Source organism: Amblyomma maculatum, chromosome 10, assembly GCF_055883805.1.
Source record: "Amblyomma maculatum isolate TAMU_Amacu chromosome 10, ASM5588380v1, whole genome shotgun sequence".
Classification (NCBI taxonomy): Eukaryota; Metazoa; Arthropoda; class Arachnida; order Ixodida; family Ixodidae; genus Amblyomma; species Amblyomma maculatum.
Genome location: NC_139353.1, coordinates 133,035,703 through 133,058,227, shown reverse-complemented (window position 1 = coordinate 133,058,227; position 22,525 = coordinate 133,035,703). Strand labels below are relative to the sequence as shown.

General features: G+C 46.8%; 1 protein-coding gene across 1 annotated transcript in view; it reads left to right on the top strand.

Moving 5' to 3' along the window:
• The window catches only part of LOC146177488 (uncharacterized), a 49,633-nt gene extending 29,230 nt beyond the window's left edge, over positions 1-20,403 (top strand). Inside the window, exon 2 of the mRNA XM_084581576.1 lies at positions 18,990-20,403. Coding sequence (XP_084437702.1) covers positions 18,990-20,181 — 1,192 coding nt within the window. The 3' untranslated portion in view covers positions 20,182-20,403. The remainder of the gene's footprint in view (positions 1-18,989) is intronic.
• Positions 20,404-22,525: the final 2,122 nt, after the last annotated feature.

Below are 22,525 nucleotides of genomic sequence, written 5' to 3'. Positions count from 1 at the left end.
GTCTTTTATAAAGACTAGAAATAGCAAAGGCCCCAAGACAGACCCTTGGGGCACGCCAGAGGTTACGGTGACATTCGTTGAATTAGTACCATTGATTACAACATTTTGAGTTCGCCCAGATAAGTAACCTCTAATCCAGTCTACTACTTCAGGGTGTATACAGAGAGAAGATAATTTATATAACAATAAAGCATGAGGAACGGTATCAAAGGCTTTGCGGAAATCCAAAAAGATGCAGTCTACCTGAAAACCAAGATCAAAATAATAAAAGAGATCATGAGAAAATTCTACCAGGTTTAGTCGTGCACGACAAGCCAGGCCTGAAGCCGTGTTGAGCATTTGAGAAGAAATTATTGTTTTGGAGATGTTTCATCACAGAACTGTAAATAATGTGTTCTATAGTTTTGCAGCATATGCATGTAAGAGAGATTGGTCTGTAGTTTTGCAATGCCTTTTTGGGACCACTTTTGTCGACTGGGATGACATTTGCTGCCTTCCAGTCTGCAGGTAAAGAAATGCTGTATAGTGATTTATTAAACAAGGCTACTAAGAAATGCGCAATTTCTTGTGAGCAAGCTTTCAATACATGCGACGGGATGGCATCAGGCCCACTGGCTGATTTGTTTTTTAGGCTAGAAAGTAACTTGAGGACACCGTTATATGTGACAGTAACCGCGGGCATGTCCTCGTAGGCTTTTTCTTGTGCTTCAGGCAATTCACCAGAGAATGCGGCAGTAAAGACGGATTGAAAATAAAAATTGAAACAGCAGGCCTTCTCATAATCGTCGGACACTGTCTTCTCGTCAACTAACAAAGTAGGGACAGAGGTCACCTCTTTACTATTGATTTTAATAAATTTCCAAAATTCTTTTGGATTTTCTCTTAACCTTGTATCAAGCGATGAAATATAAATATGTTTATTTACCTTTATTTCTTGCTTAATTTTGTAGCTTAACTGGCGCATTTCCTGGAAAACAGACTGCTTGTAATTTCTTATATATGTGGCATACAGACGGCGTTTCTTATTAATAAATGCCCGAATTTTCGTATCCACCCATGGCTTATCATTCCGGCGTCTACGTGTAATAATTTTTGAAGGGATGTGTTGCTCAATTAAAGCCATTAGTTTATCTCTGAAAAGAATCCAAGCTCCATCTATATCCAGTGACTGGATGACTGGATCCATAGGCTCACAATTTTAGCGCAATGACACGATTATATTACTATATAAATTTGAGCGTACCACCGATAGGGGTTTGAGCTCTTGAGGCCCAAGGGGCCCTCGTGACACGCGCGCGGATGGCAGCAGCAGCCGTTGGAGTCCCGGTCTAGGGACCCCACCTACACACCCCCCTTCCTTATCTCTTCTAAATAAAGTTCTTCAGTCAGTCAGTTCAGAGCGGACATTGTCTGCTAGGCTGTTTCAGGAGACGCGCAGTCGCCGACCCTTTTTTTTTTTTATCATAATACTGCTGGCACATGTGCCGCCGATATCCAGGAGAAGCTACGTGCCGCCCAACAGCAACTATAGCCTACTTATCGTTTCTCAAATGAACTTTGCGACGAATCCTTCGTTTGCTCTTGCCTTGTTTGCAGTCTTTTGTGCATATGGCTGTGGCCCACGATTTTGGTAAGTCTGAAGCTCAGTTATATAGCGAGGTTCGTTTGGAGAATGCTTACACTGCTACTAATCAGCAATCTCCCTTACCCTCTTCGCTATGTTAGGTTTTGGAATTCCAGGTAGTTCAGTAAAGGAAAGAAAGGGTCTAGGGCTTCGCGCCGCTCCAGGAATGGCCTAGCAGATGATTATCACAGTGCCCTTGTCTCCGTGCGCATGCGCCAACTCTCAGCGAGTTTGCCGATTCGTTTCGTCATAGGGCGCTGATCAAACGAACTGTCGACACTAGCGCGATACCGCTAAAAAATTGTGAGATTCTACCTATTATCACCCTGTACCAATAAACAAATGGCAAGGAATTTCGTGCTCATTTGAAAACGTGGCATGTATATATAACATAATTATGTAGCCCTAAGCGGGAAGTTAATGGAAATCAATCAATTCTTTTTAATAAGTGCTTTAATATGAATGATACATATTACTTCGAAGGCTTTCGTGTACGAGGCGTTCATAGATATCATTCTCGTCGCTAATATATATATTTTTTTATCTTTAAGTGGTGTGCAAAATATTTCGTCCTGCTTTGAAATACCTTGCAATCTCTTCTAGGGTGATTGGCCTCAAATAGGTACTGCTGGCACAAAGTCGGTGACCATGAATGTGTAGCGTGCAGCTTCTTGTACGTGGTGGACTTACTGCTCCTCCTGAGCAGAAAAGAAAATGACATGAATACTTGGAGCTTCTGGCAGAATGGAGTTCTGTAAGAAATCGCTTAGCTTCAATTTTGTGATCATGGTGCTTGTAATTAGGTCATAGTTGCTGATGGTTTAAACTAATTGAAATGGCAGTAATAGTTTCAGACAAATATTGGCTATTTTGAATGAGCAAAATATATTTTGGGTTATTTACTGAAGCAGCCAAAGGTTGTGCAGTGGGGAAGGGTATATTAAGGATATTTACAGGTGAAAAAACGTAATACCGTATTTGCCAAAATAATTATTTCATGAAGAAAGACAATATATTTGCACTGTAGCAGAAAGCCACAATCTAGTCTTTACATTATCTGGGTGTTAAGCCTAAAATGGAGATATTGAAGCGATCCACTTTGCATAAATTTACATTGAGTTATTTATAAGAGTCATGCTCTCTTATTATTTTCTTGCATTAGTCCACTATCCTCTATAGTTCTTCGGCCCGAGGGTGTCTGTAAATAAAATAAAATAAAATATTTATGCCTGCCCATGTAAGTACTGGTAGCGCCCGAAATGTAGTGCACCAGCAGGCACAGTATCGTTAATCACTGGCTGATAAAAGAATTCCTAACTGTTCATAGAACGTGTAGTCCTGCTACCATTAAAATAAAGTCGAGGACTAACTTCAGTGTATACCATGCTCAGTGTATACCAGTATATACCAGAGAACTAGTGGAGCAACCAGTTGGTTTTATTGATGGATTGTATTAACACACAGTGACAAGTGTGTTAAAACAGATATCGCTAAGCTCAACGAAAATAGGTAGACTCTAACCCATTTACGTAACGTAGTTGCCAAGAAAACAACGGAGTGGCTGCTCCAGTCGCATCCATTCACAAACAGTACCACTTTTACACCACTCATTGCCCTTTTGTTTCATCACTGGTGCTGTAAGTGCGTGTGCCCTCTCTTGAGGCAGAGATGATCGCTTGAGCTCCCATTTGTTTCCAAGCCCTGACAACCATTCTACGCGCTGTTTTCCGATTTCTACCGTTTGCAGAAGCCGTGACGTGGCGCCCAATATGGACGGTGCTGTTTCCTTGAGGTCTGTTCATTCTGTCTTTACTCATCCTCGCATCGTACGGATACCTCTGGTGCGCCAATGATTTTAGCTCAGCTTCGTCATTAGCGGTCATGAACTGCTGATTTCCAAGACAACCTATAATCATAGCTTTAGTGTGGTACTTGCGCAAAACCGCGCCAGCGTCCTGCTTTGGCCAGTTTTTACAATTCATGGCAGATGAGGTCTTTGGCATGAATTCAAACATTGGCGCTCGTAGTGGAAATTTGCTTTGGTGGCGTACGCGTATGATCACATCTATGAGAATTGCAGCCGTTCTCACTGTTTTGACAAAATAGGAAGGATGACATAACGCGAGAGTGATTTGAACCATGTACCTAGTGCTAATAAGAGGTCATAGCAAGGCTTCCGCCTGTTCAAAGTGTAAAATTGCGCACCATCTTTAAATTTGGTTGATAGTCAAGTTGTCAGTGGAGCAAAGCTGGAGACCGCTGGTTCAGCTAGGCAACAACAAAGCGCTATGAAAAGCGGTAGAAGGAGCACATGTGCCATCCGAGTATCGCACCGCGCAAGAAAGGCTAATTAGAAGGGTGACAAATTAGTAGAGCTAAGTTCACCTGCTCAACGGATTAATCAGCAAAAGCTTATTGACATAAGAGGCCAAGGAGAGAGTGGGTACTGCAAGCCGGTTTTAGCGTTTCAGAAGGAATCTGAATAGTTCAGCGTCTGACAGGCCCATTTTGACACCTCATGATCACGTGGGTACTAGACCTATAAGTATAAGTGCAGCGCAAGAAACAAGGACACAAGAACCCGATGAAAAACAGGACTACCTCAGACTACCAATTGAATATTTTTTTGAAGAACAGGCCGTGTTTTATACTCCTAATCACGCAAGCTCAGTAATTTAGAAACACGAAGCAGAGGCACAATCATTGCCAGCACGACCGTCATCAACAGGCTTAAAAGAGCAAATCAACAGGCTTAAATGTTCACGGGATATTAAAAAGGTTAGATAACCAGCAGTTCTGAGTTACCATCATAGCAAAGGCAGAGTCGGAACATCGTAGAAAAAGTTGAATCAAAGCTAAAAAACAAAAACAACAATAAACAGAAAACAAAAACAAATGTGAACGTAGAAAAAAAAAGCACCTCATAGCAAAAACAGAGTCCGAGCATCGTAGGAAAAGCACAGTCAGAACAATAATAAACAACAGAAACACGAACGAATGAAAACTTTGAGCAAACCTTGACATATTAGCGCAAAGGCAAAGTCAGGAGTAAAAGGCGTTTAAAAGCACCACCGTAGGCACACCTCAGTCTTAACTAATCATTTATTTCCCCATCCAAAAAGGCAATTGCTTTCTGCGACAAGCCAATTGACGCAGTGCTGATGCACCAGTCACCACCTCTAGACATGAGCCAACTACATCCCTTTCACGCTGGTCTTTTGCACGTGATCTTATCTCAGATTCACCGTACATGTAGACGCCGCTAGAAACAAGTGTAACACATACGGCGCCTTTCATCCCCTGTGAACAAATTATTATTATTATTATTATTATTATTATTATTATTATTATTATTATTATTATTATTATTATTATTATTATTATTATTATTATTATTATTATTTGGCTCGAGCTCACTTTAAATTGACATGAAAAGCTTTTACTTGCAGCTTTCTACATTCCTCCGAATCTTCCTCCTCCAGCCTATGATGATGTTCTGCTCTCAATCGAACATGTTATAACCCGTCATAGCAAACACAAAATTCTTATTTTAGGCGATTTTAATACTCCTGGTATCAACTGGAACTCATTTATTTCTTCTCACAACAATCATTACATATTAAGTAAGTGTAACGCTCTAGTTGATTTTATAGCCTTTAACTCTTTGCAGCAACACAATTTCATTGAAAACTGCCGTGGTAATATTCTTGACATCTGTCTATCGAATTTTAAAAGTGTTCGAGTCTCGAGTTCAGACATACCGCTGACTCGCTGTGACAAATTTCACCCTCCGCTTCTAGTTACTACTGCTGTCTCTGCCTCATCTTCTACTAATTCAGGTCGGGTGAGGAATTCGCCCCGTTTCGCGTATTCACGGGGTGATTATGCCGGTCTTTTCAATTTCTTCTCTTCCGTCGACTGGTCCCTTTTAAATGACATTAATGATTCAGATGGACAAGTCAGTCGCTTTACAGAAATAGTTCTTGATGGTATGCGTCGGTACATACCTTTGCTTACTCCTACGCGTAGGAAGTTCCCTTCCTGGTTTTCAAGGGAACTAATAACGGCGTTAAAACTCAAGGAACGGGCCCATCGTAAAGCGAAACGCCCTGGGTTTCACAATTGGGCAGATGAGTTTCGCCGTATGCGTTCTCTTTGCAAACGCCTATACAAGCGGGATTACGACTCCTATCTTGAGTCTTTAGAGGGGAGTGCCTCAAATCGTCCTAGTTAGTTCTGGCGTCACGTTCGCAAGCGTTCCATTAAATCAAATTTAAGTACCAGCTTAGTTGACTCTCAGGGTTCGGAAATTCGGGATGTTGCCGACAGTTCTGCACAACATTTTTCCTCCGTTAACAAACATCCACATTGTGATTCCGTTTGCCTCCCATCTGGTGCACTATCTAATTCCATTCTCTTTGACGAGGAGTTGATAACTGAGAGTCTTAAGCGTCTGAGACCACCTTTGTCTCCTGGACCTGATGGAATTCCAGCTGCCATAATAAAAGCCTTCGGTTATATCTTTGTACCAGTACTGACTGCCATTTTTAAGAACTGTTTCAAAAATGCAGCCTTTCCTCGCGTGTGGAAAATGGCACGCGTGTTTCCTGTCTTCAAGTCTGGAAACAAATCTGATGTTTCCAATTATCGTCCGATTTCTCTTCTATGTGCAACCTCTAAGCTTTTCGAATTAGCTTTGCACAGCGTACTTTCCTTCCATCTCAAACATATCATAGTACCCAATAACATGGCTTCATGTCGGGTCGCTCTACTTCTACCAACCTAGTCACGTTTATGACGTATGCATCTGCAGCAGTCCTTCAGAGGGGTCAGGTTGACACTGTTTACTGTGATATGAGCAAAGCTTTCGACGTTGTTACTCACTCATTACTACTTGAAAAGCTGCTACTCTCTGGCGTTGAAGTCTCACTCGTAGCCCTCCTACGCAACTATCTCCTTGATCGCTTCTACTTTGTCAGTGTCAATGGACAGACATCTTTCGTTTACCCTGCAACGAGTGGAGTTCCTCAAGGTTCAGTACTAGGCCCGCTTCTCTTCTCCGTTTTTATTAATGATGTTTCCTCGGCGATAAAGAACTCCTCGTTTCTTCTTTATGCTGATGATATAAAAATATTCAAGGTAATACATTCTTTTCAAGATTGCTTGTTGTTGCAATCGGACATATCTGCTTTTTCTGATTGGTGTGCGAAGAATCGACTGGCCCTCAATTCTTCCAAAACTAGGGTTGTGTCCTTTACTCGTAAAACACATATAGCTTTCTCTACCATTATTCTGTGAATTCTGCGCTGTTGGACAGGGTTGATGAAATTAATGACCTTGGTGTACTTTTTGACCGCATCCTCAGCTTCTCCTCTCACACTAAACGCATTGCTCAGCGGGCTATGCGCACACTCGGATTCGTTTGCAGACTTTCGAGAGAGTTCCATACTCCACTTCCGTTCCTAAAATTGTACCTGTCCATATGCTTGCCGGTCTTGGAGTATGCGTCGGTTGTTTGGAATGGCACTTGCAAATGGAACTTGGACAAGGTTGACAGAGTACAAAAAAATTTTTTTACGGATATTTCATTATCGCTTTCCTTGCGCAACTTCCCCCTCTCGTTCCACCAGGAGCGCCCAATTGAATCTTCCTTCTCTTCACTGCCGTCGTATCAGACTTGATATCATATTTCTGTACAAACTCCTTCATGGCCACATTATGTGCCCTCAGCTCTTAGAGTACATCCTACTGCGCGTTCCGCGAAAGAGCATGAGGGAATTTAGACCATTTCAGGTTTCTCCTCTTCATTCCCACTCCCCTCTGGACAGGATGCAGTGGTTATTTATTTATTTATTTATTTATTTATTTATTTATTTATTTATTTATTTATTTATTTATTTATTTATTTATTTATTTATTTGTTTATTTATTTATTTATCTATTAGAGATACTATCAGTCCGGTCAGGACCAAGATAGGAGCGATACAGGGCACAGATTACAAAGGCGGAACACGACAAAAAAACACCAGCACCATCCAGTCGGTGCCAAGTTTTAACATATCAAAAATGGAGCTGACCTCTAAGCAACAAATAAAAATGCGCAAAAATATCACTGCAACGAAACAGAAAACAATGTGAAAACACCATGCCCAACACAAATGCAAGGCGCATTGTATAAGGCACTATACCAACAATCATGAACTCCGGCAGAGAACACATCCACACCCGATGCGAGCACCACATTCTCTGGCAGTCTGTTCCATTCTCTCGCTGTGGACAGGAAGAAGGAACCCTTTTTTGTCCTTTTGGTCCTCACCTTGACATCTTCCATAACTCGCTCTGTTCATTTACATTGGATGTTCGTAGCGTTGTATTCTAAATCGTACTTTATCACATATAACTCCCACTTTCTAGCCTTAATATTTTATTTACTTCACTTTTTGCTTTTTCTCCTGTTCAATGCTGTCTGTATCTTGAACTACTTTTTATCCGTTTCTTACTTATATTTCAACTTTAAACTTTATATTCGAATCTTACTGTCCCTTGTTCAATTTTACTTCTTTATTGTATTATTCTGTATTTCTAGCCTGTGTTTTAAGTACCATGCACTTGTTGCGCCAGGAATAGTTGTTTATTTTATGTATATTTCTATATTGCTATAATCAATGTCAGTTATTTGTTGTTTTTTTCTCTACAATTTTCGGTCGTTTTTTCTTCTTCTTCTTTCCTGGTGAGCTCAAAAATTCTCTCACTGTGTATATAAGTGATGCTACTCATTGATTGCTTACTTTCCGTGATACTTTTCGTTTCATTTCATGTATTATTTATTTCTTTTTTTGTGTTCTCTCTGTGTGTGTAAACATGTTTGTGCTTTTTCATTTTTGTTTTTTGTTTTTTTTATTTGTGCTGCAGCACAAATACCACATGGTTGTTCCTGCGCACATTAAATAAAGATTGATTGATTATTATTATTATTTTTATCTTTAACCCGCACTGATTCTGCTCAGCCCAGGGATGCCTCTCCGTTTCGCCATGAAAAATGGAGTTTCATGCCAAGTTGGTGTTTCCGATAAGTACGCAGGGTTAACCAAGTCACCAAGTCTGGTTTAACTCGCTTAATGAGATGACTTCGCTGAATAACCCTACGCGAATGAAAACCAAAGAGAAACTGACCACTGCCCAAGCGCGATAGCTGCGCCAGAGTAGCTTTTGTCGTCACATGGCGGGCGAAAGCTCTCTATTGGTTACGCTGCATGCACGATGTGATAACAACTTCATTATTACACCAGATAAGGAGGCCCCCTAGTCCAGGCCTCCCACCTACGGGATGGGAGCCGGGACCTAAGTGATTAGAAGCAGGCAAAGAGGTCTTGGTTCTTCGCGGCTTCTTCCACCAGGCGGATGGCTTATTCCTGTGAAGCAGGAAATTCCCAGGATTCTTTACAATTTATATTTGTTTTAGACCCTGGGGAGCTAGCACATTCCCAGATTATGTGGTCGAGGGTCCCTCTCTCCTCACAGTGCTTGCACTTATCGCTTTTTCTATCGTCCATTTCAACATAATATGCCCCGACCGGGTTTGCAAAGTTCCCAGCTTGCAGCCGCCGCCATGCGACTGCCTCCACATTGTTCAGGCTTTTATTCGGTGGTGGCACAAGTCTACAGCTTAACCTGTATTTTTCTAGAATCTCCGTATAATTTTGCAAACGTTCGTCCATGTTCCGGCAATCGGGCGGCTCCACAGTTGCCCGGAAGCAGAGAGCTCGGGCTAACTCATGGGCCGCTTCGTTGCCAGGAAAGGACGTGTGTGCAGGGGTCCAAATTAGGCTAACTGTCCTGTTTAGTCGTCTACTGGCCAGAATCCTTGCCGCTTCCGGCGAGACACTTCCCTTTCCTAAATTCCAGATGGCCGTTTTCCTTTCTCTAATTATGAATTTGGCTTCCGTTCCGACGCAAGCGATTGCTATTGCGACTTCCTCAGCCGTTTCCGTGTTGCGGCTTCTAATGGTAGCGGCGGCCGATACCGGGGAACCTCGGCCGTGGACCACCGAGGCGACCGCCGCCCCCGATTTGCCAGTTGCCGCGTCCACGTATGCAACCAATTTGCTGTCCATCGATTTAAAGCGTCTGATTAGTGTTTCTGCTCCCTCCTCTCTATGTTGAATATGGGATGCATGTTATGAGGGAATGATATGGCGACCTCACGTAAGACGCACATTCGCTCCTCCGTGCGTCTTCTTTCTCGTCCTTGTTTACCCTACTGGCGCTTTCAAATGTGAAATAATTATGATTATATATTGTAAGGCGCCATACTTTTCAAACGAAGGGAGCGAAGTGCAACGGGTACCCAACGTTGACCCGTAAGGTGATAAACGTCGCGGTAAAGTGTGAAATCGGAACCGACGAAGCTGACGGCGCAAACGACTGTTCAGGACAACCAATTCTCCACGGAGGCGAGCGATGATTGTGCGGCAGTAAGGGTCAGTCAGCGATGTCATCCTCATGATTCAGGAGCCAGGTTTTGGCGACGTCGGCCAAGTAAAAGACGACGTTGAGCAGTTTGTGAGCGTAACCCCAGCTGTTAAATGTACTGACCCTGTTGTAGTTGTCGAGCCAGTCATCCACATCTTCACCGCGAAGGCCGGCAAAGATCTGGGGATCGCGCTGGCGGCTGGTGACTGTCCAGGCAGGGGCAGCCGCAGTAGGAGCAGGAGACGCAAGGGGTGAGCGAGCACCGTTGCCCTCATCCATAGCACAGGGCCGTTGACGCAAGCGAATGCCTGAACGGAGCTATAGGGAGAACGGTAGGTGGGTCTAAAGCGAGAGGTGGGGAATACTAATCGCACCTCCGCCACTTGTAAGGCAGCACTTGCACGAACGTCTGTTCTTTTCTAGAACCAGCTGGCACACACCGCGCGACGCTCCGAGGAGCAGTAAGCGATGATGATGATGATGGATCTATGCAGATGAAAGAGGTGAAAGTCACGCACTGCGCTCACAAAATGTGTGTGTGTGTGTGTGTGTGTGTGTGTGTGTGTGTGTGTGTGTGTGTGTGTGTGTGTGTGTGTGCGTGTGTGTGTGTTTGTGTGTGTGCGCGTGTGTGTGAGAATTCAACTTTAAACATCTGGTCTTGGCGAGAATGCGAGTAGTAAAGCAGAGATTGAAAAAATAGTGTCCGAAAATAAGACACTAAAAGAGCAATAATCATCGCAGCCAATCCACATAACACATTACCTCCATTGACGCAACAGGCATGTCCGATGGAGGTGGACAAGGTAGAAGTACACCCACAGCAGCTAAAAATAGCGCCCCTGAGAGGCTAGAGATACAACAGCAGGCGCCGACGCCGCTGGTACCACCACAGCAGAGAGCAGCACCGAAGACACCCATGCCGCAATACACCGAGAACACCCAAACACAGGACTGCATTACCCGCCTGAAAAACACAGTCCCAGATCTCATGGAAAATATATTACAAATTATGATCGAGACGACAATAAAAAGCATCCTAGAATCAGTTATCAAGCCTATGATGGAAAAACTTTAACCCGTTCTAATCAGAATGAAGCGCCGGAAGTTCGAATTGACCGCAAAATTCAGTAATTTTTGGATGTTTCTCACAATAACTGCACAAAACTACAGAGCAAAATGGGAAATCGTCGCCCAGTCAGCCCTCAACTTAATCAAGAACCTGAAGATGCACCACAGGATCAGACAAACATTTCTAATCCTCAACATGGCGCCACAACTAAGACCTAAACTCGCTATCCTACAATGAAACTGCAGGGGACTAAAACGTAAGAGGGAAACATTACAACAATACATAGACTCTTATGCTCATACGCCGCAAATTATAGACATGCAAGAAGTGAATAAGGAGGCTAAGATCAGAGGATACTCAACACATTTAACAAACCCTTCGACATATATCTTGGTCCACAAATCACACACAACTACCACTGTAGACCTTGATCAACAAAGCGACATTGAATATAACTTCGCTAAGCTGCTACAACATCAAAACAGCAAGGGCACCTATATACTCATTATATATAGTCGCTCCAAACAGCGCCCCTTAGCCTTTGACGTTGTATTTATCAAAGCATTAAGAGAAGCTCAAACAGCTTCTCTTAGCTATAGTCGGTGACTTTAACCCTTCTAGCCCCTTGTGGGGATATCCAAGAAAAGACACGAAAGGCAGAAAAGTACCATCCGCCATCGCTGACTTACCTTACTCGCGGACCCGCAGCACCGGACGCAAGTCGGTACCAGCATATCGCGGGATAACTTCCCCGACATCACACTCGTCCGTGACGCCAGCAACTATGAGTGGCTTAATACAGAAGACACCACTAGGCAGCCATCACTACGTACTGCAGACCATCTTTAAAAGCAAAAACACAGCAAACCACGAGGGCAAACCAGAGTGACAGACTGAAATAAATTCAGACCACACCAAACTAGTTACTACATCGTAACAAATAACTAGTTGCAATGAGTGGGCGGCATCTGTTCTCGACCCTAATGAAAACCTCCCAAAAACCCTTGCCACCACGAAGGACCACCCAGCTGTTGACAACCATATTCTATACCTTTGGGAAGTTAGACATAGTCTCAATACACGGTAGGAGAAACAAAGGCACACTCGACACTCAGCATTCGAATAGCAAAGCTAACTACTCAAGCAGACCAAAACGCATGGGAACTCGCTCGCACCAATTGGCTAAAAAGGTGTGAATACCTCAAAGGTTGCCTAGACATCAAGACTACGTGGAACCTTCTCTGATGCCCAATTGATCCACCGAAATCGAAGAGTGAACAACATAGAAATTTGCATCGCGCCTTACACATCTTTCAAGGAGGGATAACGAGCTCGTGGATTAACTCACGCATCGCTATATCTGCACTCCGAGAGACGCAGAACCCTCAAATCCAGAATAACGGGAGGAACCGAACGAAGACCTAGATAAAGACTTCACTTTAGAAGAAATCATAGCAGCACTAGCAGATATGCGCTGATGTATAGCCCCGGGACAAGACTAAATTACGGTCGGACTTCTAACCAACCTCGGCACGGAGGCACAGTAACAACTCAGATTATGTTAACGAATGCTGGCGCATCGGCACCATTCTACAGGCATGAAGAACCGCCAATGCACACTTTATCCCCAAACCCGGCTAGAAAATCAGCATTGAAAACCTATGCCCGATATCTCTCACGTCGTGCGCAGGCAAACTCATGGAAAAGGCAGTCCACGCGCCTCTCTCCAACTATGTAGAGAGGTACTGCCACACACGATGTTTGGATTCAGAGCACATCTGTCCACCCATTATGTACTTCTGCAACTCAAACGCGGAATCACTGATCCAGCACGCAGAAACAGAGACCGAGCACTTCTATCCTTCGACCTCAAAGGAGTATTTGACAAAGTCAAACACTCCACAATCCTCCAGAACCTCCAGAGCATGAACTGTGGCCAGCAAGTCTACTCATACATCTACGATTTCCTTAAAGACAGAACCGTCAGCATCAGCATCGGCACAAAGCACGCCATGAAAACAAAGAAACTCACGAGAGGCACTCTTCAAGGGGCAGTATTATCCCCATTTCTGTTCAACATTGCACACCAAAATCTCCCACCCCTTCTAAATCAGATACAGGGCATACGACACGCCCTGTACGCTGACGATATAACGATCTGGAAAACCACAGATAGTATGGGAATGATTGAATAAAAACTACAAAGAGCGGCAACAAAAGTTCAGAATTATGCACGAGCTTGTGGACTAACTTCCTCTCCCGAAAAATGTGAACTCCTGGTCTTCTGCCATCGAACTATTAGGCAACTATCGACCTCCTCGTTGACACCTCACCCATCAAGGAAGTTCAGACTGTCAAGATACTGGGTCTGTACGTAACAAGGGCAACAACCACCTCGCCATCAAAAACTCCACCTCGTGAGCGAGCAAGTCGCCAGGATTATTTCCAGAATAATGACACGGAAATCTGGGGTGCGAGAAGATACTCTCCGGCTGGCGCAGGCATTCGTCGTAAGCCGCATCGTCTATGTAGCACCCTACCTTCGTCTCAAGACATTTGACATCAAGAACCTCGACGTCATAATCAGAACAGCCTGCAAGAAGGCCCCGAGCCTCCCTCTTGCGACATTGCCGGACTAGATTTTACGACTGGGCGTCCACAACACGGTAGACAATCTGATATAGGCACACCTCACGGCGCAGGTGGTACGAATCTCGACTACTCTGACTGGCCGACAAGCCTTGAACGACTTGAACATCAATTGCCCCTGACAGCTGGATCCGAAAAGCGACCTCCCAGCCTCAAAGAGAGGACAATTTAAGGGAACACAAATTGCCGAGGAATATTCACCTCGATTTTCACCAGCCAAGACGAAAAGCGCAAGCGGAATTAGGATATAAAAAGACACTACGCCGGGCGCGAGGGCGTGTTCTATGTCTATGCCGCGGATCTTGAACGGGGAATGGCGACCGTAGCGGTAGTGTACCTAAGTGAAACAGTGGACTGACTAATATTTTCCAGCCAAGACACACTGGCTGCGGAAGAAGTGGCGATAGTCATAGCTGCAACACACTACCTCAAAATACATTCTTACAGATTCACAGACAGCATATCGCAATTACCTCAGGGGCAGGATTGCACCGCTAGCAACTGAAATCCTGCAAGATATTTACACCCGTGGCTACCAATCCACACATAAACACTTCGAATGGGTACAAAGTCACCAGCGCATCCCAGGGAATGAGAGCGCACACGCCTCAGCCTGATGATGATGGCGAAGAACTTTATTAACACCCGTCAAGGAAAAGCTTCCTCCCCTTTCAGCACGCTGTAATCACTGCATTTCTCCCCCGGGCACCAAATACGGATATCTTGGAACCCCTACCACATTACTAACTTACACTGAAATAGTTCAGCTCGTAAGATTTCTCGCCGGGTCTACCATCCACCGGCTAAGACATTAGATAACATCGAGGAGGTACAACTCCGCAAGCAACAGACCAACACTTTTAACAACCCACTAAGACTACACGCAATAGATCCAGAATCATTTGACTCACATTGCAAATTCTGCGGGGAGAAGGCGGACCTGTACAATATTTTGTGGGCCTGCCAACGAAATCAGACTATCACTATTAATAACCAGCCAACGCAGGAGGGGTGGGAGGCAGCTCTGACCAGCTCGGACGCAGGGAGAACTCATCGAAAGAGCGCGCGCGGACAGCAGCCTACTCCAATGGGGTTCCGGACTTAGGACTAACTGCCGCTACAGCCTCCTAAAAGTTTCCAATAAACTAATTTCACCCCCACCAGTGCTACGGCACTAAGAATCGGGAACGCTTCTTCATGTGCACGAAAAAGCAAAAATTGCTAGGGGCACTTTGGACCACTAAAGTTGTTGTGGCTGTAGGAAGAAGGAAAATAAAAAAAAACGGGCCTGCTACTGGCTCTGTAGCTGAGCCACCCCCGCTACCTCGTGCGGACAGAAGAGAAAATAGAGAAGAAAGGAAAAAAAAGAGGAAGAAAAAGACGCGCGCCGCAACAACATCCGTTGTCCGGCTGTTGTTGGTGGTGGTAGAAAACATTTATATAGGACAAATACAGGAGGTTATGCGTGAGCTGACCCTGAAGGGGCCAACCCTCACAAACACTAGGTGGAGGTCCCTAGTTCGGAACCCCAGTGGCGTCTGCCGCCGCTCGGGCTCGCCCGACTAAGGCCCGTTGGGCCTTCAGGTCGGAGTAGCCGAGCAGGGTCGCCTCCCAGTCCTCCCGGGTTGGGTAGGGGTGAGGGGGGATAGCCGGATTTGAGGGGCAGGCCCACATCATGTGGTAGATGTCCGAGGACACCACCCCACAGTGCGGGCAGCTGCCAGAGAAAGCAGGGTCGAAGTGTTTTAGAGCTGCCGGGCACAGCAGTGTGTTGGTATAGAGGCGGAGTAAGAGCCGCTCATCCTCCTTTGAAAGGCATTTACATGGGCGGGGGTAAAGGCTGTGGCTAGATTGGTAGTAATTTACGATATCTTTGAATGTATAAGCCGGATTAGGATCAGCGTCCTGGTCGGAGGGGGAGGAGGAGGAAACTTCCCGGAGAGAGAGCGCGCGGGCGGCGGCGTCGGCAGCCTCGTTTCCAGCCAGCCCCTGATGAGCAGGAGCCCAAATAATATATCGGGTAGCGGGGTCCCCAATGTAGGAGCTATGTTGAAGTATTCGGTAGGCTAGATAAGGGGTCCAGCCCTGTTCGACATTCCGACAGGCCCCTCGCGAGTCGGAAATTATATATTTCGAGTCAGAGTGGGAAGCAGCCAATGCTATGGCGACCTCCTCCGCATGAGTTATGTTGCGGGCCTTGAAGCTAAGACCGTTGACTGTTTTCGCCTCGTGGACGACTGCGGCCGTGTACCACCCCCCATGGTGCGGGCCAGAGGCGTCCACATAAAAAACGCCGGGTTTAGAACCATAATGGCGTGCCAGGGCTTCCGCCCGCGCCAGGCGTCTGCCATCATGGTCTTCGCGTGCCATTTTGGCGGGAAGAGGGCGTACGCGGAGGGCGCATCTCCACGGCGCTGGAATGCGTGCCCGTTCTTCCATAAGTGTCGTATGTTTGATGTGGAGCCGGGCAAGAAGGCGGCGGCCCGACTGCGTCTGCGACAAACGCGTAATTGATTTGTGAGGTGCGCTTCCCTCAATTCCCTGAAGGTGTTCACCATTCCCAGCGCCATGAGGCGCTGGTTTGAGGTATTCACCGGAATATCGAGGGCCCGCTTAATGATTTTGCGGAGAATGACCTCGAGGGCATCCTCATCTTGCTTCCGCAGGTGGAGATATGGAGTCGAATAAAGGATTCGACTGGTTACGAAGGCGTTTGCCAGCCGCAAGGCATCCTTGCTTCGTAACCCCCCGCGTTTATTGGAAACCCGGCGGACCATGCGGCCCACCTGGTCCCCCACCTTGCGGAGTTTAGCCAACGTGGTGTCTGGCTTGCGGTGTTGGTGAATGAAGAGTCCGAGTACTCGGACTTCTTGTGTTTCTGGAATTGGACCTGACTGAAGAGTAAGCTGAATTTTAGTAATGCATTTTGGAGAGGGGCGGATGTGCACAAATTCTGATTTCTGTGGGGAGCATTGAAGACCGCAGCGGCTAGCATAGCGGTCTACTATAGTCGCCGCCTGCTGCAGGCTGGCCTCAATGTCTCCAAGTTAGCTCTGTGTAGCCCACAGGGTGATGTCGTCGGCGTACAGAGCATGCTGCACGCCCTGGACAGCACCCAGTTGGGCCGGCAGGCGCATCATGGCCAAATTGAATAGCAGGGGAGAAGGCACTGCGCCTTGCGGCGTTCCCCTGGTACCTAGGGGGAAGGGGCCGTGTTCGTTATCCTGAATGCGGATGTAAGATTGGCGGTCTGTGAGGAATTGGCGGATATATTGGAAGGCACGGTGGCCACAGTTGGTTTGACTTAAATGAGTGAGAATAATATCATGCGTTACATTGTCGAAAGCCCCCTTAAGATCCAGGGCGAGTACGACCCTGTCGTTATGAGGGCACTCGAGGGGGTCAAGGACTTCCCGATGTAGTTGAAGCAAGACATCCTGTGCGGATCTGTGTGGGCGAAATCCGTACATGGTGTCCGCGAAGACATGGTGTGTCTCAAGGTACTCAGACAACCGGTCCCGCACCATCGTCTCCATAAGTTTGCGCACACAAGAGGTAGGAGAGATGGGGCGAAGGTTGTCCGTGTTTACTGCTTTGCCGGCCTTTGGTATGAATGTGACCACAGCGGCTTTCCAATCAATGGGGAGTGGCGTATCTCCTCGCCATATTGCATTGATATAGTCCAATAAAGTGGTATAAGCTGAGTCGGGAAGGTTAGCTAGTAATTTAACAGTGATTTTGTCCCAGCCAGGTGCAGTACCACGTTTCATTTTGCCCAGGGCTGCCCGTAAGTCATGGAGCTTAAACGGCTGATCAAGCTCAGCGTTCTCAGAGCCTGCATAAGAGTACGCCTGCCCACTGGTGTCCTGTATGTTGCACAAATATCGGTCCCTGAGTATGTGCGCGAGTTGTGTAGTATTACCAGAGAAGGTGTGGATTACACGCTGAAGATGTTTTTGTGTTTCTCTACGGGTCTGAGTTGGATCAATGAGGGCGCGAAAGAGGCGCCATGTGTTTCGGCTGGACATTTGACGCGCTGCCGTGTTGCACCTATCCACCCAGTTAGAGTCGGCGAGCTGGGCCGCATACTCAGCCGCTCGCTGGGTGTGCTCGGCAATTCGAGCTTTAAGGTTTCTGTTATGTTTCTGCCGGCGCCATCGGCGGACGAGGGAGTGCCGAGCTTCTCAGAGGTGGAGTAGGTGGTTGTCCACATCCGATACCACCTCTGAAAGCTGAATGTGAGTTTCGGTGGAGCGAAGGTGTGAAACCAAATGCTGCGACCATGAGGTGTACCCTTGCTCTGTAATGGATGTTGTGTTGTCGAAATTTTGTCTGAATTTCGTCCAATCTGGGAGACGGGCTTGTGTTGTGGGTTTAGAGAGTGGACGAGTTCTGATTGTTGTATTGATAATGCAGTGGTCGCTGCCGAGGGTTTCCTCGGTGTTGACCCAGTCTGCATGTTGGATGTTGTAAGTAAAGGTGAGGTCCGGACAGGTGTCCCTTGTCACGGAGTTACCAAGTCGGGCTGGGTGGACGGGGTCAGTGTGAAGAGTGAGGCCCAGTGTGGACGCAAGCTCCGCCAACCTGCGCTCTCGCTTTTCTTCACGGTGGTAGCCCCAAAGCCGACTGGGGGCGCTAAAGTCGACTACAATCAGGAGGGGGTCTCGACCCGCGACTCTCAGCGCTCGGCTGAAGAGGTCTGCAAAAGAAATGTGTTGCAGTTTAGGAGGACAGTATACATTGAGAATGTGAAGTGGTGGGTCCTGCTTGCGGAGAGGGAGGAGAGACCATCACGTAGGAATATACAATTTGGAGGTCGAGGTCGACAAGATTAGCTGTATAATTTTAGTGGACACAAAGACAAGTCGAGGGGTCTTGTTGGAATGTCGTATAGCTTGTGAGTGCGGCGCCCATCCCTGGCTCTTGGAGGGCTACCACGGCTGGTAAGCATTCAAAAGTTGCGAGGTAAAGACGGAAGTTGGCCCGCTTACAGCGAGCACGGAAACCTCTGCAGTTCCACTGCGTTATTGCAAATGGGGAAGCCGAGTTTGCAGGTGGAAAGGCGTGCGCCTGAGAACCTCCTTGAACCACTAAAGTGCGATGAGGCGAAAGTACTTAGCCCCGCCGGGGTGGTGCAGGGATTCTGCGTCCGGCCACGCCAGTGAACGGACGCAGGATACAGGGCTCCGCAGGAGCGGCTTCAGCGGCCATGTACGGCCGCGGTAACAGGGCTATGGAACAGGATAATGGCTACCAGGTTGTTCTGCCAAGTCTTCCAACAGGGCGTTTTGTGTTAAACACAGTTTTTTTGCACGCGGATATCAGGGCCCGCCTGTACCGGGTGGAAGATTTCCGAGACGCGTTCGCTCAGCGTTCGCTGCTCCCTGACGTTATCGCCATGGGGGCGTATCGCATGAGCCACGTCTGGGCCATCACTATGAAAGACGCGGATGCTGTGAAGAAGATTGCTGGCGTGGGTGAGTTGTGTGTGAAGCAACGTCGCTGCCTCGTTATTGATCCCGCTAACCAGGATGTGAGGCTGAAGCTCCACTGGTTGCTTCACAACGTTCCGGATGAAGATGTGCGTGTGGCCTTCGCGCCGTATGGAAAGGTTTCCGAAGTGGCCAGGGAGCGCTGGCGCGTGCATGGCATATCGGATAAGGGTTCAACTAGCATGATTGTCACCTTGAAGATGAAAGTGGGGGTCAAACTGGACGACTTGCCGCACCAGCTGAACGTCGGCGGTGAGTTGGCGCTCGTCGTAGTACCTGGAAGGCCTCCGTTATGTCTCCGGTGTCGAAGTACCGGCCACATTCGCCGAGAGTGCAAGGTTCCGCGTTGTGGTGCATGCCGTCGTTTTGGCCGCGAAGAAGGGCAGTGTTCTCGCAGCTACGCGAGCATCGCTGGACCTGGGAACAGCGAAGATTTTTCCGAGCATCTGATGGATGAGGCGGACGCGGAAGAGGCAGCCAAAACAACCGGGCAACCGGCAAGGAATGATGGGCCGGTGTTGACCCCTTTGACAATGAGGAGGACGTCCACGGCCGTTGCGACAGCGGATTCTGCACCAGTGGAGAATGGTTCCCAACTGGACGCAAGTAACAGCGGGGCGGACGCCAGAGAACCTGTGCTCGAAAGCCAAGGCAGCGCGGAGTCTCCCAACTCCGAAGTTATGGACTTCAACGCAGGAGTAAGCGGCCTACCCGTTGGGAAGCGGCCCCATGATGAGAGCGCCGGTGAGGATCTGCAGCCTGGTGGTGGCAGTGACGAGCCGCCTTCGAAAGCACCGGGGGTTCGACGTTCGACGTTGAGGCCTCGGCTGAACGTTTCGTCCGAGACGCGGCAGGCGGGGAAACCGCCTCCGTAGTTTGGACGTGACCTAATGCATGTGAGTGCAGGGGGTGCGTCAGCCGTCATAGCCTGTTTTCGGCTGTGGCTCTTTGACTGTGTTTATGGAAGGTGGCAAGTGCGGTGGTCAGGCACGCCTCAGTACGCATTCAGACATCCCTTTGGGAGGCCGGATACGAGCACGTACGCTTTGGAACCTCGGACAAGCAGAGCAACATGGACGATTGAGGTAGGCATCACATGGATCGGGTGCCTTTTTCTCTAGATGCATGGCAATTAAGATAGATATCCCATTACGTGTAGCAACCTTGAATGTTAGAGGGCTTGGAGCCCGAAGGCGGCAATGCCAGTTGAATCGCCTACTGCTAGATAATGAAATCGACTTATTAGCCGTTCAAGAGTCGAAGATAGAATCTCAGGACCATGCAGACCGCATGGTGTCTGTTTTCCATGCAAACTTTGATGTGTGTGTTTGTCACTCTGTGGGGGCATCAGGCGGATGCCTTCTTTTCATTCGCAATACTTTGGGTATAAGCGTACACTGCGTATTTGCATGCGAAAGTGGCCGACTCTTGGTTGTTGACTTTTTGTTCTCAAATTTATTTTGGCGTGCTGTCTGTATGTATGCCCCCAATGTTGAAAGTGATCGTCAAAACTTCTTTTATTCAGTCGAGCCGTACTTGAAATGTGACAAAATTTTGCTTGTATTGGGCGTTTTTAACTGTGTGTGTGCTGCTACTGATCGAGTGAAGATTAGACCAGTGAAAGACAAGAGCGCTGAACTGTTGAATGTATTGGTGCATGACTATTGCTTGGAAGACATTGGAAATGTGTTTTCTGCTGGAACCCGTCCGGAATACACGCACTTTCAACGCGATAGTCATGCGAGACTAGACAGGCTGTATGTATCTATTGATCTCGTTCCAATCTGTACCGACTATAATGTAAAACCTATTTAGTTTAGTGATCATTGCCTTGTTAGTGCGACTTTTGGAATGAAGGTTAAGAAATCTGTTTTCAACTGGCATCTATGGAAACTGAACGAGAAAATTTTGGAGGACGAAGAGTTTGTTAAGGCAAACACGAACGATTTGGAATGTTTGCTTAAGGTGCATGAAGAAAGCTATGCAGATAAATGGGAAAGATTTAAAGAGCAGGTGAAGATAAAAGCAATAGAAAAGAGCAGTGTTATTCGGTACAAACAGAAAGAAACAGAAAAGAAACTTCATGGACAACTTGAGTGCCTGTTGTGCATGGAAAGCTGTGCGCCAGGAAAGTTCACGAAGCAAATAAGAGATGTGAAATCGCATTTAGAAAGAATCGACGCTGAGAAGTACAGATCCGCGGTTATATGCGCAAGAAGCGATAAACTGTGGACTGGCGAGGCGCCGACAAAGCAAGCGCTATCAGATGAAAAAAGGTATGCTTGCCAGAAGGAAGTTAGGCAAATAAGACATGAAGGGCAGATTACAAACGATGCTAAAGATATGAAGTGTGCGATTCTTAAACATTTTGCTGAGCTTCTGAGTAATACGCGCGAACATAGTGAAGGGTTTCCAAAAGAATATTTACGGCTAATGCCAACGCTCGAAGATCATGTGAAAGAGAGCCTTGAAATGCCTATTACATTGCAAGAGATAGAAAAGGCCATAGATGACCTCCCATATGGGAAAGCCCCTGGACCAGATGGGCTGAGCGCCTCCTTTTACAAAGCATTTAAAAACCATGTTTCCAGCCTTATGTTGGAAGTGATAAGAGAAGCCTACGAACGCAAACAAGTGCCATTATCATTTACTACGTCACACATCGTACTTATTCCAAAAACTGATGATCCGGGGAAACGCCTGTTGGTGAAGTCCTATAGGCCAATAAGCCTGACAAATGTTGATTACAAAACCTTCATGAAGGTTTTAGCGAAGCGATTGCAGAGTGTAATAGCCAAATTAGTCGGACCGCACCAAACGTGCGGCATAAGAGATCGCAGCATCGCCACAAATATACATGTGGCACGAACCGTACTGGAATGTGTAGACACGCTTGGAAGTCAGGTTGCCATGATTCAGCTGTATTTGGAAAAAGTGTTCGATTGCGTATCACACGACATCCTTTTCTCCATTCTAGAGCATTGTAACCTGGGCTCGGTAATCGTGGAGGGAGTGAGAATGGCGTACGCAAACTGCTCGACGCGTATTATAGTGAATGGCGATCTCACTGACAGTCTCGCAGTGCTTTCTTCGGTGAGGCAAGGATGCCCACTCTCTCCTCTGTTTTTTCAGCCTATCTCGAGCCATTATGCTTGGCGATTCTCAATAATGAATGCATCTCGGGTTTCAAGCTTCAATCGGCGCATGTGAAGCTACTTG